General features: G+C 38.9%; 1 protein-coding gene across 5 annotated transcripts in view; it reads right to left on the bottom strand.

Annotated features, from left to right (window-relative positions):
- The window catches only part of LOC126278351 (protein arginine N-methyltransferase 9-like), a 111,916-nt gene that overhangs the window by 79,020 nt on the left and 10,147 nt on the right, over window positions 1–22,749 (bottom strand). For all 5 annotated transcript variants that reach the window (XM_049978405.1, XM_049978404.1, XM_049978400.1 and 2 more), the window contains one exon: window positions 85–321. In XM_049978405.1, the coding sequence (XP_049834362.1) occupies window positions 85–321 (237 nt within the window). The remainder of the gene's footprint in view (window positions 1–84; window positions 322–22,749) is intronic.

The raw sequence follows: 22,749 nt of genomic DNA on the forward strand, positions 1-22,749 counted from the left end.
CAATCTGCAAAAACTGCACCACTGTTCACTATTGCTGCATAAGACATGATTATTTGCTAAACACAATCATTTTTATTTACTTACCTCAAAATGCCTGTGCCTGTACCAATGTCCAAAACAGAATTAAAGCCCTGACTGACTTTTTTAATGATTGCATCTCTGTATGCTTTGTTTCGTGAAGAGTCATTTAGCATACGAAAGTGCCATCTTTCCACCAACAGATTCTTCACACTTTGTAAATTACGGAGGGCTTGCAGATTATCTGCATTCACATCAACTGCTTTTTTGAAGTAGTGCAATGCCTCTTTCAGATGATTTGACCTGAAAGCAGCAAGTACAGTTATATATTTACCTTATTGATCCCTTATTTTGCAGAGAAATTCCTTGTTTTTCTAGAAAGACATGGGGGAAAGACAGACCTTTGAGATTACTGCATAATTTTGGATTTTTTGGTATTTGATTATTTTTGCTCTTCTCCAGTATTCAGATGATTACATGATGAATTTATAAATAAAGACAGTGGTTCCAACTAGCAAAGTGCGGCTTGAGCCCCCCCCTCGACTGCGCTCAAAGCACAGCTACAGCTTGAGGGAAGATCCACTCACATCATGGCAACTGAAGAGACAAGAGCACTTCACGTAGATGCACCTCCTCCGCATCACCAGAGTCCCAAGCTTAGTTGTGGTAGAACAGGGACTGAAAGCCACAACTTGTCCTGACCATGCACTCCGTCCCCTTCTTTCCAACTTGCCAGAGGAGCCACACCCACATTCTGCAGGCTTGTGACCAACAGCAGAAGGGAGGGAGAGGAGATAAAAACAGCAATCAGTCTACGAGAACAACTGAGGATGGCAGGAAGTCATCTTGCTGAAATATGATGACATTTGGATGATATTGTCCATCTGCGTATCCAAGAAGAGTTGAAAACAATGATACATTTATTCTTTTTAGCTAGATTCAGAGTCAATTATGTGATTGGGCCAAGCCTATAAAAATAATTCTCTGGTTCTGGCCATAAAATACACGTATAAAAAATGGAATTAGAGGTACCTACTTTTGCCCTATTGACAGCAAAAGTGTGTCATGCCACGGACTCCCAAAGGTGCAAGGGAGCTATTCAGACCCAGAGCCACTCAAATGCCATCAACAGTTACTGGAGGCAGCCTTTTTTCTGAATGGATCCAAAGCCATGTGTTTTTCAAATTCTATAATTATGTTATCATATTTTGATGGATTATGTGTGCTTGTATACAAACAAACCCCAGATAAGAGCTGGATTTTTCTGCTTTACATATGGACTTATATCTGGATGCAATTTATATTTGAGGTAACCTATCACAGAATGATATCATCTACAAAGCAAATATGGTTGAGAATGTTCCATCTATGCTGATACCTTTAAGCCTCCAGGATAGACACTTTAAAACATCCTCCAGAGCCGAGATGAATAGCTTATGTGAGATTGCGTCTCTTTGCCTGACGTCTCTTCTCGTGGGAACCTTTCCAGTGATCCAGTCTTCCTTTATTTTCATATGTAGAGTGAGTTCCTCATACATGTAGCAGATTAATTCAGTATAGTTATAGGCAATGCAGGCTATGTTCATTGTCCTCAATACTGCCCACATTTCAATTATGTTGAACACCATTCTGGTAGTCTATGAAGATCATGTGAAATGGGATGTTATACTCCATACATTTCTCCATCAGTGTACATGTTGCTTGAATATGGTCAGTTGTAGTGAAACCTTTTCTGACTGTTCGACATGCTGGTAAAAGTCAAATTTCTGGTGCAGGTGGTCCGTAATGGTTTCTGTTAGCACCTTGTAAAATATAGATAAAAGACTAACAGGCTTACAATTCTCAATGTTTGTGTTGTCATCTTTAGTGAAGAGCAGAATGACTTCTACATTTTCTGATGACTCTGGAGTCTTCACTTCTTCGAGAAATTTATTTAATAAATTTAGGAGTGTTTCCTCATTTCTTAAGCATCTAGCATGTGATCTGATCTTCCCCTGGTACCATAAACTTCTTGAGTTGCTTCAGAGCTGTTTCCATTTCATTTGTATTGATGCATCTAGCATGTGATCTGATCTTCCCCTGGTACCATAAACTTCTTGAGTTGCTTCAGAGCTGTTTCCATTTCATTTGTATTGATATGTTCAATTTCTTCTGACCCCACATTTATAAAAAAAACTTCATGCAGGCTTTGGCTTGATAGTAATTGACTGTAGGGCTTCCAACGAAAGTTTTCACCAGTTTTTATAGTTTTGTCTCTTTCAGTAACAACTTCTTCTTGCCCATTCTGAATGTTGTGGATGATAAGCCTACATTTTGACTGGAATGAAAAACTCTCATTTTTACATTGATTTGGTTGGTCTCTTCGATCAGTGTTTTTTTTTTTTGCATTCACTGATCTCTTCTGATCACTTTCTTAACGTTTTTATTGAGGTCTCTGTATATGGGTGCATCTACATCTCTATTTACACCCTGCAAACCACCGTGAAGAGCACGGCAGAGGGTGTGACCCATTGTACCAGTTACAGCACTTATTAGGTTTTCTTCCCATTCCATTCACATATAGAGTGTGGGAGCAATGATTGTTTGAATGCCTCTGTGCGTGCTGTAATTATTCTAATCTTGTCCTCACAATCCCTATTTGAGCAATACATAGGGAGTTGCAGTATATTCCTCAAGTCATCATTTGAAGTGAGTTCTTGTAACTTTGTTATTAGACTTTCTTCAGATAGTTTACATCTGTCGCCAGCAGTCTGCCAGTTCAGTCAATGTTTCATCTTCCTTCTATAAGCTGTTTTGTTTCAAGGCTACATGTTGGCTTGTTCCGTTTTTGGAGTCCCCTACCTTTCCCTACTGCTGTTGGAATACTATTCAGTTGAGTGTTCATTCAGTTCCACTCCTTTTAAGTTTTCTGTTGGTTGTTAAGAAAATTCATCATCATTTGACCCCTCTGGTTTCGCGATGAAATATGCAAAATTTCCTGTGAACTACACTATGTTCCTAATAAAATCAACGAGTATTAAGGAAAATGTGTTACTTCCTGCTGCTGTCAGAGCCTCATAGATCTGTTCTAGTTCTTCATCGGTTGAAGGGGAAGTAGACTTTTTTTGGTGATAAGGTGTTCCCTCCTGTTTGAATTACCAGAGCTGCGCCGCCAATATGCAAACTTGGACCTGAGTTATACCGAAACAGAAGGTGCTCAGACTTGGGGACAGTAGCTGCTTCTCATTTGAGCCTCATCTCACTGATTCCAAAATGTCCCATTTGATATTCTGCAGTTTCTATTCCAGACAGCTGAGATGTTTTTCCTTTGAGTTTATTTTGTTGTTTAATTTGATAAGTGGGATTTTTGCACCCCATCTCCTCCCCTGGAATCCAGGTGGCAGACTGACATTTCAAAGCAAGGTTCCAAGCCTCCATCTCCACTTAGGGTATGGTGGTTTTAAAGTCTGACATTTTCATTCACGAAAGGTTTGGACTCTATTTTCTTATGCTGTTCCATTGTGGACCGAGAAGAGCTGGAGGACCATATAGGAAGTAACAAAGTTGACTGCTGCATGATCACTAACAGCCATAGCAGAAACACACACCTGATGCTGTCTAGCTTCTGCCAGCTAAACCAGAGCCTCTCCCTATGCTGTGTGTCTGGCCTAACATGCTGGACAAACATCCATCTCTAAGGGCACAACAGCCAATGCGTCAACAGAGATTTTGATGGATAAGGGTTTTAAGGCACATTCCCCTCAGGATGATGATGATGGTGAGGTCCCATACTCCGAGCAGCGTAGGGGATGATGCGGGAGACCTGCACTGCTGTACTAGGCAAGGTCCTAGTGGAGGTGGTTTGCCATTACCTTCCTCCGACCATAATGGGGATGAATGATGATGATGACACAACAACACCCAGTCATCTCGACGCAGGAAAAATCTCTGACCCCGCCGGGAATCGAACCCGGGACCCTGTGCGCGGGAAGCGAGAAAACCAGGAGCCAGTACAGTGCAGGGTCGCCACTCCCGAAGATGATCCTGCTCATAGTGGTTCGTGAGATGGGATCACCAACTATCAAAGCCATGACATTAAACCATGATAATGCTCATATGAATATTGTGGTAGCCTAGAAGTGATGTTGGTATGAAACCATCAGGAACTAAATTACGAATATTCTGTGCCGAATGTGAAGTGCTACACAGAAAATTAGCACTATCCTGAGCATGGTTCTCTCTGACCTAAGTGTACTGCAAAATGCAAAACTCTTCAGAATAGATGCTTTGCACTTTTATTAACAAAGCATCTGAAGCGGTAATATTATAATCATTACAAGTAGATGATTTTTGTCTTGCTCTCAGTATTTGTAGACTGAATGATAGTAACACCACAGTAGATTTTAAAAAAATCATTTTTAATTGGTTTTAAAGATGCTTTGAACCTTCTAAAATACGAGGCAAAAGATCTAATCCCTGAAAACAGTTTGTTCTATGAAACTCCGAGCTCCTCCTCTAGCACATTGGATGACCCAAAACAGCCTACCTACACCAACTCAATAGCCCCTGTAATGTCTCAGTATAGTCAGAAGCATTTCAGAATAGTAATACAATAGAATGGCGTTAGCAAGCAGCAGTATGTGTACAAAAAAGACAATACTCTCTTTGAATTTTGATTTTTGTGTGCAGCATTGTTTTTTGATAATTTACTTGTGATCTTAAGGCATCCAATTTTGTCTTTCACATACAAATGAGTGGTAAAAAAGGTATGAAAGCATTGTATCCAACACAGTGTCAAAACAGTATGCCATCAAAGCATCCAATGAAGGGATATGAGGCTGAGACGTCAGTGCCTCCTCTAAGTAACTGAAGGACAGTGACCAGGATTTTGATGTGATTTATGGATTGAGCTACAGGATTATAAATGTTCTTCACATTTTCTCTGCTATTTCTCAATATGTGAAATGTGCAATTGAGACATTGTGCTACAAGAGCAAAGCCCCTGAGGCTTAGGCTTCACAAAAATCATTGCTTGTCCAAACTGCCCAGAAGCTGGTATACCAAGCAGTAAGATTAAATTGAACGCATATGAAATCAACTGTCAAAACATCCTAGCAAATGTGCATGCTTGGAGTGGGGCTAAACAGAATTGCAAAGTTTTGTATGTTCATGGAACTGCCATGACGAATATTTCAATTGTTCCATGATAAACTAGTGTATAAGATTTTAATCATAAAGATAACAGTATGACAGGCCAATCCTGGGATACCAGGTTAATGGTAAGAGCTTTCTAAAAATAGAATTTTGTCATTTGTTCATGTCTATAACACATTTGAAAACTTCAAATGCATTTTTCTTGGAATATGATTTTTCAAAATTAATGCATCATAGCTCTGACAATTTTCAATCTTTTTATTTGAAAATTTAACCACAAATTTGAAACAACACTTCGAAGTGAAGCGTGTAAAGGATTTTCAATTAGTTGATTTCAAAAATATTTATTGGCAAATGACTGTCCTTTTTTAGTGAAAATTGACAACTCTGTGATCATAGAGTTATCTCCTGGTTAGCACAAAATTATCCTACTAAATTTTCTTGATTTTTCAGCATTTACATTGAATAATCAAAGTGGTTTTCACTTAAGACGTCACATGAGGTTATCAATTTATTGTTATGAGTCCTCCCATAAACTGCAACTAATCTCATCTTTCTCACTGCAATTTACCTGTCATCACCACCACTGGTACAATAAGGGAGAGACAAATACTGTAACTCTTCACTAGCTCTGAGGTAACATGGTCACCTGTAAAGTAAAGGCCGTTTTGGCTCACAGTTCCCGTCTTGCTGGAGGCCAGATTTTTTCCATTAGCCAGATTGAAAATTAATAAGGAAATCTTATGAAACTTCTCCATCAAAAGTCATCTCACTACTTCCATTACCCCGTGGTTAAAGGCATAAAACCTATGATAATGCATAATTGATAATGACCCTTTACACTTCTACCAACATACAATTTAGTAACAGTGAATACAGATTTATGAAATGCTACATTTCCATTCTACTTGTATATGGCACATGACTTACAGGTTACATTTATCATGGTGTGTTGTTTTTGTTTGATCAGTACACTGTGCATTCTAGTAGCATTTTCCATTAGTTTATGGAACACAACAGTAAACATCAGACAGAAATTGATCATCAACAATACAGCGTGTCCCAGGAGGAATGGTCAATATTCAGAGATACAACAGGAATGACCATTCAAAGCAAAAAAGCCCATTAAACATGGACTCAAAGGTGCATATGTTAAGATCTATGAGTATTTGTACATCTTCGGTACTATGGAATACATCTCTTCTACTGAACAAGTGCTCACAGCTCTTAAGTATGCATTTTAGAGCCCATATTTACTTGCATGCAGCTTTACTGTATGGTTAAATGATGAAGGCGTCCTCTTGAGTAAAACATTCCGGAGGTAAAATAGTCCCCCATTCGGATCTCCGAGCGGGGACTACTCAGGAAGACGTTGTTATCAATAGCGAGAAAACTGGCGTTCTACGGGTCAGAGCATGGAATGTCAGATACCTTAAGTCGGGCAGCTAGGTTAGAAAATTTAAAAAGGGAAATGGATAGGTTAAAGTTAGATATAGTGGGAATTGGTGAAGTTCAATGGCAGGAGGAACAAAACTTCTGGTCAGGTGAATACAGGGTTATAAATACAAAATAAAATAGGGGTAATGCAGGAGTAGGTTTAATAATGAATAAAAAAATAGGAATGCAGGTAAGCTACAACAAACAGCATAGTGAACGCATTACTGTGGCCAAGATAGATACGAAGCCCATGCCTACCACACTAGTACAAGTTTATATGCCAACTAACTCCGCACATGACGAAGAAATTGATGAAGTGTACGGGAGATAAACGAAATTATTCAGATAGTGAAGGGAGACAAAAATTTAGTAGTCATGGGTGACTGGAATTCAATAGTAGGAAAAGGAAGAGAAGGTAACATAGTAGGTGAATATGGAATGGGGATAAGGAATGAAAGAGGAAGCCGCCTGGTAGAATTTTGCACAGAGCGTAATTTAATCGTAGCTAACACTTGGTTCATGAAAGAAGGTTGTATACATGAAAGAAGCCTGGAAATACTGGAAGGTTTCAGATAGATTATATAATGGTAAGAGAGAGATTTATGAACCAGGTTTTAAATTGTAAGACATTTCCAGGGGCAGATTTGGACTCTGACCACAATCTATTGGTTATGAACTTTATATTAAAACTGAAGAAACTGCAAAAAGGTGGGAATTAAAGGAGATGGGACCTGGATAAACTGACAGAACAGGAGGTTGTAGAGAGTTTCAGGGAAAGCATTAGGGAACGATTGACAAGAATGGGGGAAAGAAATACAGCAGGAGAAGAATGGGTAGCTTTAAGAGATGAAATGGTGAAGACAGCAGAGGATCAAGTAGGTAAAAAGATGAGGGCTAATAAAAATCCTTGGGTAACAAAAGGGATACTGAATTTTAATGATGAAAGGAGAAATTACAAACATGCAGTAAATGAAACAGGCAAAAAGGAATACAAACGTCTCAAAAATGAGATTGACAGGAAGTGCAAAATGGCTAAGCAGGCATGGCTAGAGGACAAATGTAAGGATGTAGAGGCATATATCACTAGGGGTAAGATAGATACTGCCTACAGGAAAATTAAAGAGGCCTTTGGAGAAAAGAGAACCACTTGTGCGAATATCAAGAGCTCAGATGGAAACCCAGTCCTAAGCAAAGAAGGGAAAGAAGAAAGGTGGAAGGAGTATATAGAGGGTCTATACAAGGGCGATGTACTTGAGGACAATGTTATGGAATTGGAAGAGGATGTAAATGAAGATGAAATGGGAGATACGATACTGCGTGAAGAGTTTGACAGAGCACTGAAAGACCTGAGTCGAAACAAGGCCCTGGGAGTAGACAACATTCCATTAGAACTACTACTGACAGCTTTGGGAGAGCCAGCCCTCACAAAACTCTACCATCTCGTGAGCAAGACGTATGAGACAGGCGAAATACTCTCAGATTTCAAGAAGAATATAATAATTTCAGCCTCAAAGAAAGCAGGTGTTGACAGAGGTGAAAATTACCTATCAGTTTAATAAGCCACGGCTGCAAAATACTAACACAAATTCTTTACAGACGAATGGAAAAACTGGTAGAAGCTGACCTCAGGGAAGATCAGTTTGGATTCCGCAGAAATGTTGGAACACATGAGGCAATACTGACCCTACAACTTATCTTAGAAAATAGATTAAGGAAAAGTAAAACTACATTTCTAGCATTTGTAGACTTAGAGAAAACTTTTGACAATGTTGACTGTAATACTCTCTTTCAAATTCTGAAGGTAGCAGGGGTAAAATACAGGGAGCGAAAGGCTATTTACAATTTGTACAGAAACCAGATGGTAGTTATAAGAGTCAAGGGACATGAAAGGGAAGCAGTGGTTGGGAAGGGAGTAAGACAGGGTTGTAGCCTATCCCCGATGTTATTCAATCTGTATATTGGGCAAGCACTAAAGGAAACTAAAGAAAAATTCAGAGTAAGAAATTAAATCCATGGAGAAGAAATAAAAATGTTGAGGTTCACCAATGACATTGTAATTCTGTCAGAGACAGCAAAGGACCTGGAAGAGCAGCTGAACGGAATGGACAGTGTCTTGAAAGGAGGAATTCGATCAGGAAATGAGATCCTTAAAGTAGTAGATGAGTTTTGCTATTTGGGGAGCATAATAACTGATCATGGTTGAAATAGGGAGGATATAAAATGTAGACTGGCAATGGCAAGGAAAGTATTTCTGAAGAAGAGAAATTTGTTAATGTCGAGTATAGAGTTATGTGTCAGGAGGTGAAGTGTAGCCATTATGGAAATGAAATGTGAACGATAAATATTTTAGACAAGAAGAGAATAGAAGCTTTCGAAGTGTGGTGCTACAGAAGAATACTGAACATTAGATGGGTAGATCACATAACTAATGAGCAGGTATTGAATAGAATTGGGGAGAAGAGGGGTTTGTGGCACAACTTGACTAGAAGAAGGGATTGCTTGGTAGGACATGTTTTGAGGCATCAAGGGATCACCAATTTAGTACTGGAGGGCAGCATTAGAGGGTAAAAACTATAGAGGGAGACCAAGAAATGAATACACTAAGCAGATTCAGATGGATGTAGATTGCAGTAGGTACTGGGAAATGAAGAAGCTTGCACAGGATAGAGTAGCATGGAGAGCTGCATCAAACCTATGGACTGAAGACCACAACAACAATAACAACAACAACAACAACATTCACTTGACTTTTTTTCTTGTTTTAGTCCATGCTACCTTCTCCAAAAATATGGATAGTAAAGAGCTTGCAGTAGAGATTTGTTTCACAGTATAGAAGATAAAGAAGTGCTCTGAGCTCTTGAAGTATGTGTTTTAGAGCTCACATTTACAGCACTTTTTTTTTTTTTACTTCAAATGATAATCCCCATCATATTGACCATTCCTCCTGGGACACCCTGTATAGTCTTTCACATTCTCTAAAAAAGGCTGACAATGCTAGGACAGTTTACCAATTCCACACCTGTAGTAACCGACTGGTTCTGAGTTAAAGATGCCATCAAACTGGGTCAGAATCGAATTTTCAATGGAAAGGAATTTTTTGATGGCTGTTCTATATGGTGCGGGAGAGATAAGCATTGGAGGCCTTAAGGTCACAAGAATAAGGGCATGAGGGATGATTTCCCAAACAAACTCCTAGATAGTTTGCTTGTGAAATCTGCGGAGTGTGTTATTGTGTAGTAGCAACACACAATGCATTTTGTTGGATATTTCTCTTACATTGTGACCAAAAGGTGCCTCAAACAACAGAAAATTCAGGATGGACAGTAACAACATTATGAAAAGGAAAGTTGCTACTCACCACATAGCTGAGATGCGGAGTGGTAGATAGGCACAACAAAGAGACATAAATAAATAAAATAAAAGTGTTTTTTGGGACATTCTTTTTGTTGTACCTATCTGCGACTAAGCTTCTCTGCTATATGATGAGTAGCAACTTGCCTTTTCATAATATTGTTACAAAAGATGCTTCAGTTTGTAGAGCACAACGCCCTTTTAAAGCCATCAGATGAAAAATATTATGTTTACACTGCCCTTTGCTCAAGTATATGACTTTGTTAGAGCTCAATCGTTAATTTCTTCTTGGGAAGTAAGCATAGGCAGATAACTCGTTAGCAATAACAATACTGTATAGGAATGTTCAATGAGCAAACTGATGACATTCAAGCAGTAATATTCTTACTCCATTCACTTAGAACATGCAGTACTGGTAAACCTGACTTCTGAACCTTTCCTACTGAATGGAAATGTCACAAAATAACAAGTTTATTTGCATGGCCACCCTCCACAGCAAGCACAGAAATATTTGTTCTGTAAATAAAAAAGGCATTCTCTTACTGCTTGTCGCAAGATGATTAAATGGTTGCAGTTCATCAGTTATGGCAGAATGTTGAAAATCAGCAATGCCAGAACGATCTATCTTCAAACAAGAAAATCTTTTTCGGATGTGCTTTGCCTGAAAGCATTTACCCCACACACATGCCACTACCTTCACCTCTATTAAACCCAAAGTGAACTTTTTTCCACTTGTGACTCTATTTTACAATGCTTAAGCAAGTTTCAAATATGTAAAATACTATGTGTAACTGCAAGATAAATACTAGAATTTCAAACAAGGAAATGACAGTTGATAAATACACTCACAGCATCATGCCACGGTCACCTGCTCCGATGGCGTCTGATGTGCAGTGGCAGGTGGTGCGTGGATGGTGGCCAGTGGCTGCAGCAGGGTGAGGAAACTCTCGAGTGTAAACTATTCTCATTTTGATGTACCCACAAGCTGTTTTGTAGAAATGTTTCTGGAAGTTTTTGATATTACTGGTGGCTCAGAAAGTGAAGCAAATTATCTTTAGTGTTCCATTAGACTGATAACTTTAGCACACAGCCAAAATATGGTATAAAAAATAGTGAAAATTTCGTGACACATATACTAGACCACGAGTTCACACAGCACATCAACAGTTTGAGAAGTAGATAAAATTTCCTCCAGACATTTCCGCATCCCACAGTATGGCCAAATTGTGTGTATGGCCAGAATTATAATTCTGAGGTGTGGCTGGTTTTATTGGCTATCTTAAGTGAACGACTCAGACTTAGCCTTTGTGGAGACTGGCCGAGGCCAGATTTTATGGGTAAGACTGTACATGTGTGATGTGATGCCTTCGGTCTCCTTTAGTGAGGAGGTGTTTCTGGATGATATGGCTAGTTATCGGTTGTTGTTACACAGCTCTGGCTGGTGACTGATTTTCTGTTCTGCCATCCATCTATCTGCTGTTAAGTCGGTGAAAGCCAACATCAATGCATTTTTGTCTATGGCAGCTCCAGTTTTTCCTTGCATCAAAGTACTCAGAGTATGCCACAGACATGGCAGCACATGAAATGCCCATTGTCTGCTTGACCTCTGTGGTGTAGTGACTTCTGTATCAGGCAGTTAAATGTATCATTCATAAAAAGAACACCAGAGATGGAGCACGAGCTCTGAGAGAGGAAGGAAATTGATGATTGTGCTTTCAACAAAACTCTGCAGCATATCATCACTCCCAAATAGTATCACAATAGCTTGTGGCTTGCTGAACATTGTATGTACACAGGGCACAAGGGCAGTTTAGCCTACCCCTCAACCTCTTCCCAATGTGGAAATGGACATTGCAGAAACTGTTCATAAGGGCTTATGAGTTAATGTATCTTGACACTAAAAATAAAAAATATTTTTAATGAGTCAGCTATTTGTAACAGCTTCTTCACACTCAATCATCACAGCAGATGAATTAGGTAATTAGAATCTGTGCGATTGCATTATATACAAGGTGTACAACTTTTCTTCCGCTGTTTTTTCCCAACATTTGAGGCTTTAATGAAACAAATTCGTTACACATGTATCATTCATAGTATTTTCCATCACTGGCCACTACTTTCTCCCATCTTTCAGGCAGTGTATGAATCCTGCATCAAAAAAATTGTTCATCTTTTGAAGCGATCCAAGAATTGATACAATTTGTGACTTCTTCTTGAGATCAGAAGTGTTGGTCAGCCAGGCCATGCACCGTTGATCTAAACAGGTGATAGTCAGACGGAGCAATGTCTGGAGAATACGGCAGGTCGGGTACAACTTCCAATTTTAACATCTCCAAGTACATTTTGACCTCTTTTGCAGCATGGGGTCGAGCGTTATCATGCTGCAAAATCACTCTTATCATGCCTCTTGTGTATTGTGGCCATTTGTCTTTAAATGCTCTTCTCATACGCATTAATTGCGTTTGATAATGAGCACCTGCGATTGTTTTTTGTTGGCTTTAACCCCTCATATCACACGACACCGAGCTGGTCCCACCAAATGCAGAGCATGATCTTGGAGCTGTGAATATTTGGTGCATGGAAGCATGGCCAGGATATCCCCATGATTTTTTTGCCTTTAGGGTTATCATAATGAAAGCATTTTTCATCCCCGGTCACAATGTGATGCAGATAACCCTTCCGTTTTTGCCTCTGAAGCAATTGTTCACAAACATACAAACGCTGTTCAACGTCTCTTGGTTTCAGTTCACACAGGACACAAGTTCCATCTTCCAGAATCATGTCCATAGCCTTGAAACGTTTTGAAATGGCTTGCTGTGTTACTCCCACTAATCGTGCCAATTCTTCTTGAGTTTGACACGAGGCTTCACTCAGCAATGTCTCCAATTCTGAATGTTCGAAAACATTCTCTCTTCCACCACTATTCCAGTCTATGATGTTAAAATCACCGTTCTTGAAGCATTGAAACCACTCTGACACATTCTTTCACTAATAGCATCCTTACCATGACATTTGCAATCAAGAAAAACCTTATGATGCAGACACAAATCGACTAATGTTTGGATGAGGTTATGTTGACTGAGGTCCAAGCTAACTGCCTGACATCTGTGATCAGTTTCTTTTGATCACTACTTACCGTTGTCACCACCTATCGGCAAACGGCGGAAGCAAAGTTGTAAATCTAGTACATTGACGGATTTTAAAGAATACTGGCCAAAATATGTACTTTCTGAATCTGGAATTCCACTGCACCTTATGGTTTTTCTTGGAACTAATTTGAACCTCAAAGCACCGTGTAAATTATTTGGGAGAAACAGCAACAAATTAACTAACTGTTGTCAGTAACAATGTTGCTGTTGTTAATGACTTTTGATGGCCAGGACTGTTTCTACAAAATAAACACAGAGACGTGAGAAGCTGTTTTCGCACTGTCCAAAGTTTGGTGAAGTCAGTCACATTCTACTGCTGTTTGGTATCTAAGCTCATATTAACTAGATAGTTTCAGGTGTAAGAAACCCTTTAAATGTTCACTTACAAAACATAGCAGTTTCTTGTTAATGGATGAAAGATTTCACTCTCAGGTTTTTTAAAAAGTTATGTAGTTATCACCTTTTCACTTTCTGTTCTGTTCGAGACAAAAAAAATCACAAATCTCTCTGCAATAGTGTATTATAAAATACTCATTAGTGTGATAAATACAATTTTTTTTATTGAATAGTGTCTCATGTAAAATAATTCATGTTCTTACAATGAGAAGAAGGTGGGAGAAGAGAAGTAAGAGAGAAAAAATCTAATCTACTAATAACATCAACATTATGAGATAGGGTACAATCTCAACTGGACAAATGTAGCAAAAGAAATTATCCCCATCTCCAAAAAAGGTAGCAGCCCAGCATTTGCCATAATGGCTCAAGGAGTCTAAGGAAGTATGGCTGAATGTGGACTGGAGCCATGCTCTTCTTGAATACAGCTGCGGGCAATTTAAGACCCAAGCTGAGGAGAGTGACAGAGGAACTACAGCTGCAAGATTTATATATAGGACATCTCACAATTAGAAGCAGCTGCTTTGGGCACCATGCCAAGTGCAATATTTGCATATAGTGCATATCCAAATTAGTACTGACATTGCTGAAAAGTGTATGAGGAAAAGAGGAGAAGGATGCGACACCAAATGAAAAGTCACTTGTGCGGATAAATGTTCTCGAACTGGCCCTGAATACAACTACAATGCCTTTTTCACCATGTCTTACTGCCCAGAAGTGGAAACAAGATTATAGAGATTGTCTTACAGTATTAATGCCGTTAAAGCCCAGGGTAAGCACTATTTCTCCTGCAAACCTTATGGTGATGGCTCTGTTCAAGATCACAAGTTAGAGGAAGGCTATGATGCACACACTACTGTAAGATCACACCTAGTAAAGCAAAAGAATCTCAGAATTAGAGGCACTGTTACCTTTCTTTTAATATGGTGTCCATTGCCTCATTATGTTCTGGTCATCATCTGTGTGGTCAGTTTGATGCAGAACTGTAGTCCTGTCACTCTCCAGCAAACTTCCTCATTTCAATACACCTATTGCATCCCACACCACACCTTACATGCTCTTATCTTTCCTCCAGAACCCCTTCCAATAGTTTAAAGCACGTAATCTCTAACATTCTCTTCCTCTGATTTGTTATATTCTTTAACAGGCATTTTTTCTCATTGAATTTCTGCACAATGTTCTCATTCTTTACACAGTGAATCTGTCTGATCTTCAACAGTATCTTCTAACATTACTTTTCAAAGGTTTCTAATGTTTTCAGTTCTGTTTTCATCACTCTTTACATCAATATTGTGCTGTGCTTGAGACTCAGTTTTTCATTAAGGATTTTACATATAGCCGTATCGTAGGTGCAACCACAACGGAGGGGAATCTGTTGAGAGGCCAGACAAATGTGTGGTTCCTGAAGAGGGGCAGCAGCCTTTTCAGTAGTTGCAAGGTCTGGATGATTGACTGATCTGGCCTTGTAACACTAACCAAAACGGCCTTGCTGTGCTGGTACTGCGAACGGCTGAAAGCAAGGGGAAACTACGGCCGTAATCTTTCCCGAGGGCATGCAGCTTTACTGTATGATTAAATGATGATGGCGTCCTCTTGGGTAAAATATTCCGGAGGTAAAATAGTCCCCCATTCGGATCTCCAGGCGGGGACTACTCAAGAGGATGTCGTTATCAGGAGAAAGAAAACTGGCGTTCTACGGATCGGAGCGTGGAATGTGTCAGATCCCTTAATCGGGCAGGTAGGTTAGAAAATTTAAAAAGGGAAATGGATAGGTTAAAGTTAGATATAGTGGGAATTAGTGAAGTTCAGTGGCAGGAGGAACAAGACTTCTGGTCAGGTGACTACAGGGTTATAAACACAAAATCAAATAAGGGTAGTGCAGGAGTAGCTTTAATAATGAATAGGAAAATAGGAATGTGGGTAAGCTACTACAAACAGCATAGTGAACGCATTATTGTGGCAAAGATAAATACAAAGCCCACACCTACTACAGTAGTACAAGTTTATATGCCAACTAGCTCTGCCAATGACGAAGAAATTGAAGAAATATATGATGAGATAAAAGAAATTATTCAGATAGTGAAGGGAGATAAAAATTTAATAGTCATGGGTGACTGGAATTCGGTAGTAGGGAAAGGGAAAGAAGGAAACGCAGTAGGTGAATATGGACTGGGGGAAAGAAATGAAAGAGGAAGCCGCCTGGTAGAATTTTGCACAGAGCACAACTTAATCATAGGTAACACTTGGTTCAAGAATCATAAAAGAAGGCTGTATACGTGGAAGAACCCTGGAGATACTAAAAGGTATCAGATAGATTATATAATGGTAGGACAGAGATTTAGGAACCAGGTTTTAAATTGTAAGACATTTCCAGGGGCAGATGTGGACTCTGACCACAATCTATTGGTTATGACCTGTAGATTAAAACTGAAGAAACTGCAAAAAGGTGGGAATTTAAGGAGATAGGACCTGGATAAACTGAAAGAACCAGAGGTTGTACAGAGTTTCAGGGAGAGCATAAGGGAACAATTGACAGGAATGGGGGAAAGAAATACAGTAGAAGAAGAATGGGTAGCTTTGAGGGATGAAGTAGTGAAGGCAGCAGAGGATCAAGTAGGTAAAAAGACAAGGGTTGGAAGAAATCCTTGGGTGACAGAAGAAATATTGAATTTAATTGATGAAAGGAGAAAATATAAAAATGCAGTATATGAAGCAGGCAAAAAGGAATACAGACGTCTCAAAAATGAGATCGACAGGAAGTGCAAAATGGCTAAGCAGGGATGGCTAGAGGACAAATGTAAGGATGTAGAGGCTTATCTCACTAGGGGTAAGATAGATACTGCCTACAGGAAAATTAAAGAGACCTTTGGAGATAAGAGAACCACTTGTATGAACATCAAGAGCTCAGATGGAAACCCAGTCCTAAGCAAAGAAGGGAAAGAAGAAAGGTGGAAGGAGTATATAGAGGGTCTATACAAGGGCGATGTACTTGAGGACAATGTTATGGAATTGGAAGAGGATGTAGATGAAGATGAAATGGGAGATACGATACTGCGTGAAGAGTTTGACAGAGCACTGAAAGACCTGAGTCGAAACAAGGCCCTGGGAGTAGACAACATTCCATTGGAACTACTTATGGACCTCGGCAGAGCCAGTCGTTACAAAACTCTACCATCTCATGAGCAAGATGTATGAGACAGGCGAAATACCCTCAGACTTCAAGAAGAATATAATAATTCCAATCCCAAAGAAAGCAGGTGTTGACAGGTGTGAAAATTACCGAACTATCAGTTTAATAAGTCACAGCTGCAAAATACAAACGCGAATTCTTTACAGACGAATGGAGAAACTAGTAGAAGCCTACCTCGGGGAAGATCAGTTTGGATTCCGTAGAAGTGTTGGGACACGTGAGGCAATACTGACCCTACGACTTATCTTAGAAGCTAGATTAAGGAAGGGCAAACCTACGTTTCTAGCATTTGTAGACTTGGAGTAAGCTTTTGACAATGTTGACTGGAATACTCTCTTTCAAATTCTGAAGGTGGCAGGGGTAAAATACAGGGAGAGAAAGGCTATTTACAATTTGTACAGAAACCAGATGGCAGTTATAAGAGTCGAGGGGCACGAAAGGGAAGTACTGGTTGGGAAGGGAGTGATACAGGGTTGTAGTCTCTCCCCGATGTTATTCAATCTGTATATTGAGCAAGCAGTAAAGGAAACAAAAGAAAAATTTGGAGTAGGTATTAAAATCCATGGAGAAGAAATAAAAACTTTGAGGTTCGCCGATGACATCGTAATTCTGTCAGAGACAGCAAAGGACTTGGAAGAGCAGTTGAACGGAATGGATAGTGTCTTGAAAGGAGGATATAAAATGAACATCAACAAAAGCAAAACGAGGATAATGGAATGTAGTCGAATTAAGTCGGGTGATGCTGAAGGAATTAGATTAGGAAATGAGACACTTAAAGTAGTAAAGGAGTTTTGCTATTTGGGGAGCAAAATAACTGATGATGGTCGAAGTAGAGAGGATATAAAATGGAGACTGGCAAAGGCAAGGAAAGCGTTTCTGAAAAAGAGAAATTTGTTAACATCGAGTATAGATTCAAGTGTCAGGAAGTCATTTCTGAAAGTATTTGTATGGAGTGTAGCCATGTATGGAAGTGAATCATGGACGATAAATAGTTTGGACAAGAAGAGAATAGAAGCTTTCGAAATGTGGTGCTACAGAAGAATGCTGAAGATTAAATGGGTAGATCACATAACTAATGAGAAAGTATTGAATAGGATTGGGGAGAAGAGAAGTTTGTGGCACAACTTGACCAGAAGAAGGGATCGGTTGGTAGGACATGTTCTGAGGCATCAAGGGATGACCAATTTAGTATTGGAGGGCAGCGTGGAGGGTAAAAATCGTAGAGGGAGACCAAGAGATGAATACAGTAAGCAGATTCAGAAGGACGTAGGTTGCAGTAGGTACTGGGTGATGAAGAAGCTTGCACAGGATAGAGTAGCATGGAGAGCTGCATCAAACCAGTCTCAGGACTGAAAACCACAACAACACGTGCATACTATAGCCATAAACATACTAAGCAATGTCAAAAATTAGAAAAAAAATAAGAAATATTGATTTTACTAAAATTAGATGCTACAATTATAACAAATATAGTCAAAGTGTTAACAATATTATAAAAGGATAGATTGCTACTCACCATTTAGAGGAGGAGATGAGTTATAGACAGGTACAACGAAAAGACATTACATTTAAGCTTTCGGCCAAAAGACCTTCTTTCGCAGTAGCAATACTTTGGAAGAACGCCTTTTGGCTGAAAGCTTAAATGTGTGGTAGTCTTTTTGTTGTGCATGTATGCGACTGAACACCTCCGCTATATGATGAGTAGCAATCAATCCTTTTCTTAATATTGTTGTCATTTCACCCTGGACTTTCCACTCTTTGATAGCCAAAGTCTTAAGTGTTCCTGAATATTATAGCCTCATCTATAATGTTACTGGGCAGTATAGTAGAGGCACAAAACCAACCAGGGTGTCCTCAAAACAGAGCACAACGTGGATATGTTTGCCTTGGACTAGACCAATATGACCAACAGGAGCAATGCAACTTGTTTGAGGGAAACCTGGTATTCTCTACATACAGGATGGTTACCGGTACAACTGGTGCATGAACTTAGGGTGCAATATTACGAACTTACTTACTGATCAGATAAATTGCACATTTCACAAGCAGCTATATTCAGTGTGTTACTTCCTTAGACCAGGAATTCCCAAGCTTTTCCTCTGACATAACACTTCCACAATCCTGGAATTTTGATGGGACACCTTGTTTATTTAGAAGGTTAATAATTTTTTTTTAATGAGAAAACTCGTTTTATTCAGTGGTTACTTCAATTTTTAATCTTAACTAATAACATGGAAATTGTATAAAACTTTATTTTAAAAAAGAAAAAAAATGTCAAAACATAAAAAAGAAAAAAAACACCATGTTATTAACAGTTTTTGCCGAGCAATTATTCACTTCTCGTCGAATACCAGTGTTCTGCAGAGCATAGTTTGAGAAGCCCTGCCTCAACAGTATCTCTCATTGTGTTCACCTAAAAACAAGAGTAATGGCTATTCCACACATTTTCATTCTCTGTTGTCTTGTGGAATTATCTTCTGGGACAGCATACCTAAAGTAAATAAAGTATTTGTTCAGCCGAAGTGAGAGTAAGAATATTGTGTAAAATGTTTAACTGTTCATCCTGCATAAGCCTTTTTAAGATCTTAATATTGGTAGACTCATTTCTCAATACAATTACTACATAATGTTTTTTGCTGCTGATGATAACAAACAGTCACAATGAAAGACACCAAAATTTCACATGGACCTTGTCCACAGTTTAGAAAGGAGATATGTACTCTGTTGGTAAGATATACAACAAGCTCCTGCTTAACATAAAGCAAAAAACTGGGAATCCTTACCAATTAAAAAGAAAATTTAAAACATACCACATTACTTACTCTTCTTATAAATTGTTTGGACATTTAGATTATAGGATTGAAAAGCTGTATTAGCTACATGGTAAGTGTCAGTGTTTTATGTAAAACTGTGTGACAAGTGGTAGTGTAAAAAATATTTTCTTTGAAAAATACTATTGTAATTAAGTAAACATTGAGCTACTAACAGCAGCTACATAGTAAAACAGAGGCGGCAGCAGCATTTTTCAAAGTACAGCTTCCCTCCTGATATACTCGAGCAATATAGTGATAGCTCTTTTAATTGCAATTCACTTGTCTCATAATATACAGATGCCAATCATTTGATTAGAGCACATGAGACATGTCAAAAAAGGGAAGGAAGGAAAGTAGGTAATACAACTTCACTGATGTGAAAACTATGGGTAAAATGACAGGGAAGTAAGCTCACAGGACCAATTTTTTGTCACCCCATTGCCCCTGCACAGATCAAGCATTAAGCTTTTGCAGATGGCGCAGTTACCGAGTCACCTGCTCTACTGTGAGTGCACTGAATTTACCTGAGTATAAGGCAGTAGTGATCAGTGGACACTGTACATAAACATGAGTAAATGAAAAACATGACAGAGTGGTAAAAAGGGGCAAGTGTGTTTGGCCCTGCCCATGGCCATACAGTGTGTGAAGCTGTTGCATTTGCTGGTGTTTCATGGTGGACTGTTCAACGTGTCTACAAGTAGTTGTGTAACGCACCTGGTCATGAAACACGTCATCAGAACTGCGATCGGAAAAAGGTCCCGATTGAGAGGGAGCAGAAATGCATTTCACGGCCCATGAATCAAAATCGCTTCCAAATCTGACAGATATTGCTGCAGGTGGTGAATGAAGGTCCATCCCAGTCTGTTAGCAAGAGAACACTGTGACGTGAACTGCTCGCGACAAACATTTGGAGTCGGTGACCTCACAAGAGGCTATTGTTCACACAGGCATGTGAAGATGACACTTTCACTGGGCTATAGAATATCTGACTGGCTGCCTGAACATTCCCCCACCCTATTACATCTCAACTGACCTGCAAAATCACCTGACTTGAGCACCATAAAACAAACTGAAATGCATTTTGATATGTTAAAACCAGCAGTATATTCTGGTGTTCTATTTACCCATTTCATAATATTTCCCACTTCAGTTATCCTTTGACTCTCCATCCTTGTAAAAGCTAAGCTATTTCCTGTAAATGGGTCATTCCATGTCGAGTCACCTCAGAAAAGTAAAATTTTCATCTCAACCAACTCTGATTGTTATCAAATTTGCCGTGTTCTTTGCACATATCGATATAATGAAAAGCACCAAATTTCAGAATTGTAGCATATAAACATCAGAAGTATTTGCCTCCCAAGGTTCTAAAAATTTGACAAACACTGCAGGCGAAAACAGCTTTAACTCCTGTTCTAGTGGAGACAGAAATGTGAAATGGGTAATCTGGGAAAGGGCTGGGAACAAGCTTTCAAATGATGTGCAACATGACCACATTCAAACAAAGCCCACAATTAAGGTCAGTGATCTTGACCTTTGGTTTTAAACATCTTGAAATGTGTCACCTCCAACATCATTGGCAAAAATATATTTACTTCTTCATTGTACACTAAAAAACATAGTTTAAAATCAAATTAGGATGACACACGGACACACTAACTGATATGCACAGCTGTGTGATACAATAAATTAATACAAATTGTATGAAGACTGCACCAAAATGACTTAAATTACTGAAAAATGCGTTAACTGTTAAAAAGGTGTTGTAATAGCAATACACAATAATGTAACAAGGTGAACAGGCCAATAGCAAGCATTCTTATATAACCAATAATGTGGCAAGGCCACACAAATGTTATTAAGTCATGTTACATGAGAGTAAGTGAAAAGATATGAAATCGTGTAAGTGAAGTGTTTGCTTCCAAAGCTTGGATGGCAATTTTGATGCTACATGTATGGGGGAAGTTGTAGCAAAAGGTGTAGCGACTATACAAATGTACCAGATGAAGGTGGAGTTTGAAAGAATCATGTATTGCTGTAATCCCTTGAGAGACAAAGGACACAATAGATACAAGGAAAGTCTACATAAAGTCGAAATGCAGATGGTTTATGCAATCAGTTGCATAATGACAGACCACAAAATGTGTGAACAATGTAGAAAATAATTCCAGGGCATTTGGGTTAAACAACTACAATAAAACAGATAAGAATCACAAACCTGCACAGCTCCTCTGATGATTTACACACATTTGTAGCCCCAAATATTGCTTTATTCCATTAAATAACAGTCTGGTATCTTCTGGTGAGCCTCCAATGAAAAAGAAGAGACTTGAGAGAGGAAACATAAGCACAAAAAAGTTTGAGAAAGTGCCTGTTGTATTCCAAAGTAAATATATATTCAATGTGGTAGAAACTACAGAGGGAGAAACAAATGTGGCCTCTGAAATTATAATGCAATTGAAAGAGAAATTCAGTACTAGCGACACAAGCTGTAAGAGGACGCTGATTAGATTAGATTAGATTAATACTTGTTCCATAGATCATGAATACGACACTTTGTAATGATGTGGAACGTATCAGGTTAATGAAAGATGTCTGTACAAGATATTACATTACACAAAATATTGCATGACACTAATGCTTAAGTTAGTTTTTTTTCCCTCCCTTAATTTATATCTAAAAATTCAGCCAATGAGTAGAAGGAGTTGTCATCTAGAAATTCTTTTAATTTATTTTTAAATGTTGGTTGACTATCTGTCAGGCTTTTGATGCTGTTTGGTAGGTGACCAAAGACTTTTGTGGCAGCATAATTTACCCCCTTCTGTGCCAAAGTCAGATTTAACCCTGCATAGTGAACATCATCATTTCTCCTGGTGTTATAGCTATGCACACTGCTATTACTTTTAAACTGGGCTGGATTATTAACAACAAATTTCATAAGTGACTATATATATACTGTGAGGATCCCTAGATCCTTAAATAGATGTCTGCAAGATGACCGTGGGTGGGCTCCAGCAATTATTCTGATTACACGTTTTTGAGCAATGAATACTTTTCTACTCAATGATGAATTACCCCAGAATATGATACCATACGAAAGCAGGGAATGAAAGTAGGCATAGTAAGCTAATTTACCGAGATTCTTATCACCAAAATTTGCAATAACCCTAATAGCATACGTAGCCGAACTCAGACGTTTCAGCAGACCATCAATGTGTTGCTTCCAGTTTAACCTCTCATCAATGAACACATCTAAAATTTTTGAAAA

Source organism: Schistocerca gregaria, chromosome 6 (genome assembly GCF_023897955.1).
Source record: "Schistocerca gregaria isolate iqSchGreg1 chromosome 6, iqSchGreg1.2, whole genome shotgun sequence".
Lineage (NCBI taxonomy): Eukaryota > Metazoa > Arthropoda > Insecta > Orthoptera > Acrididae > Schistocerca > Schistocerca gregaria.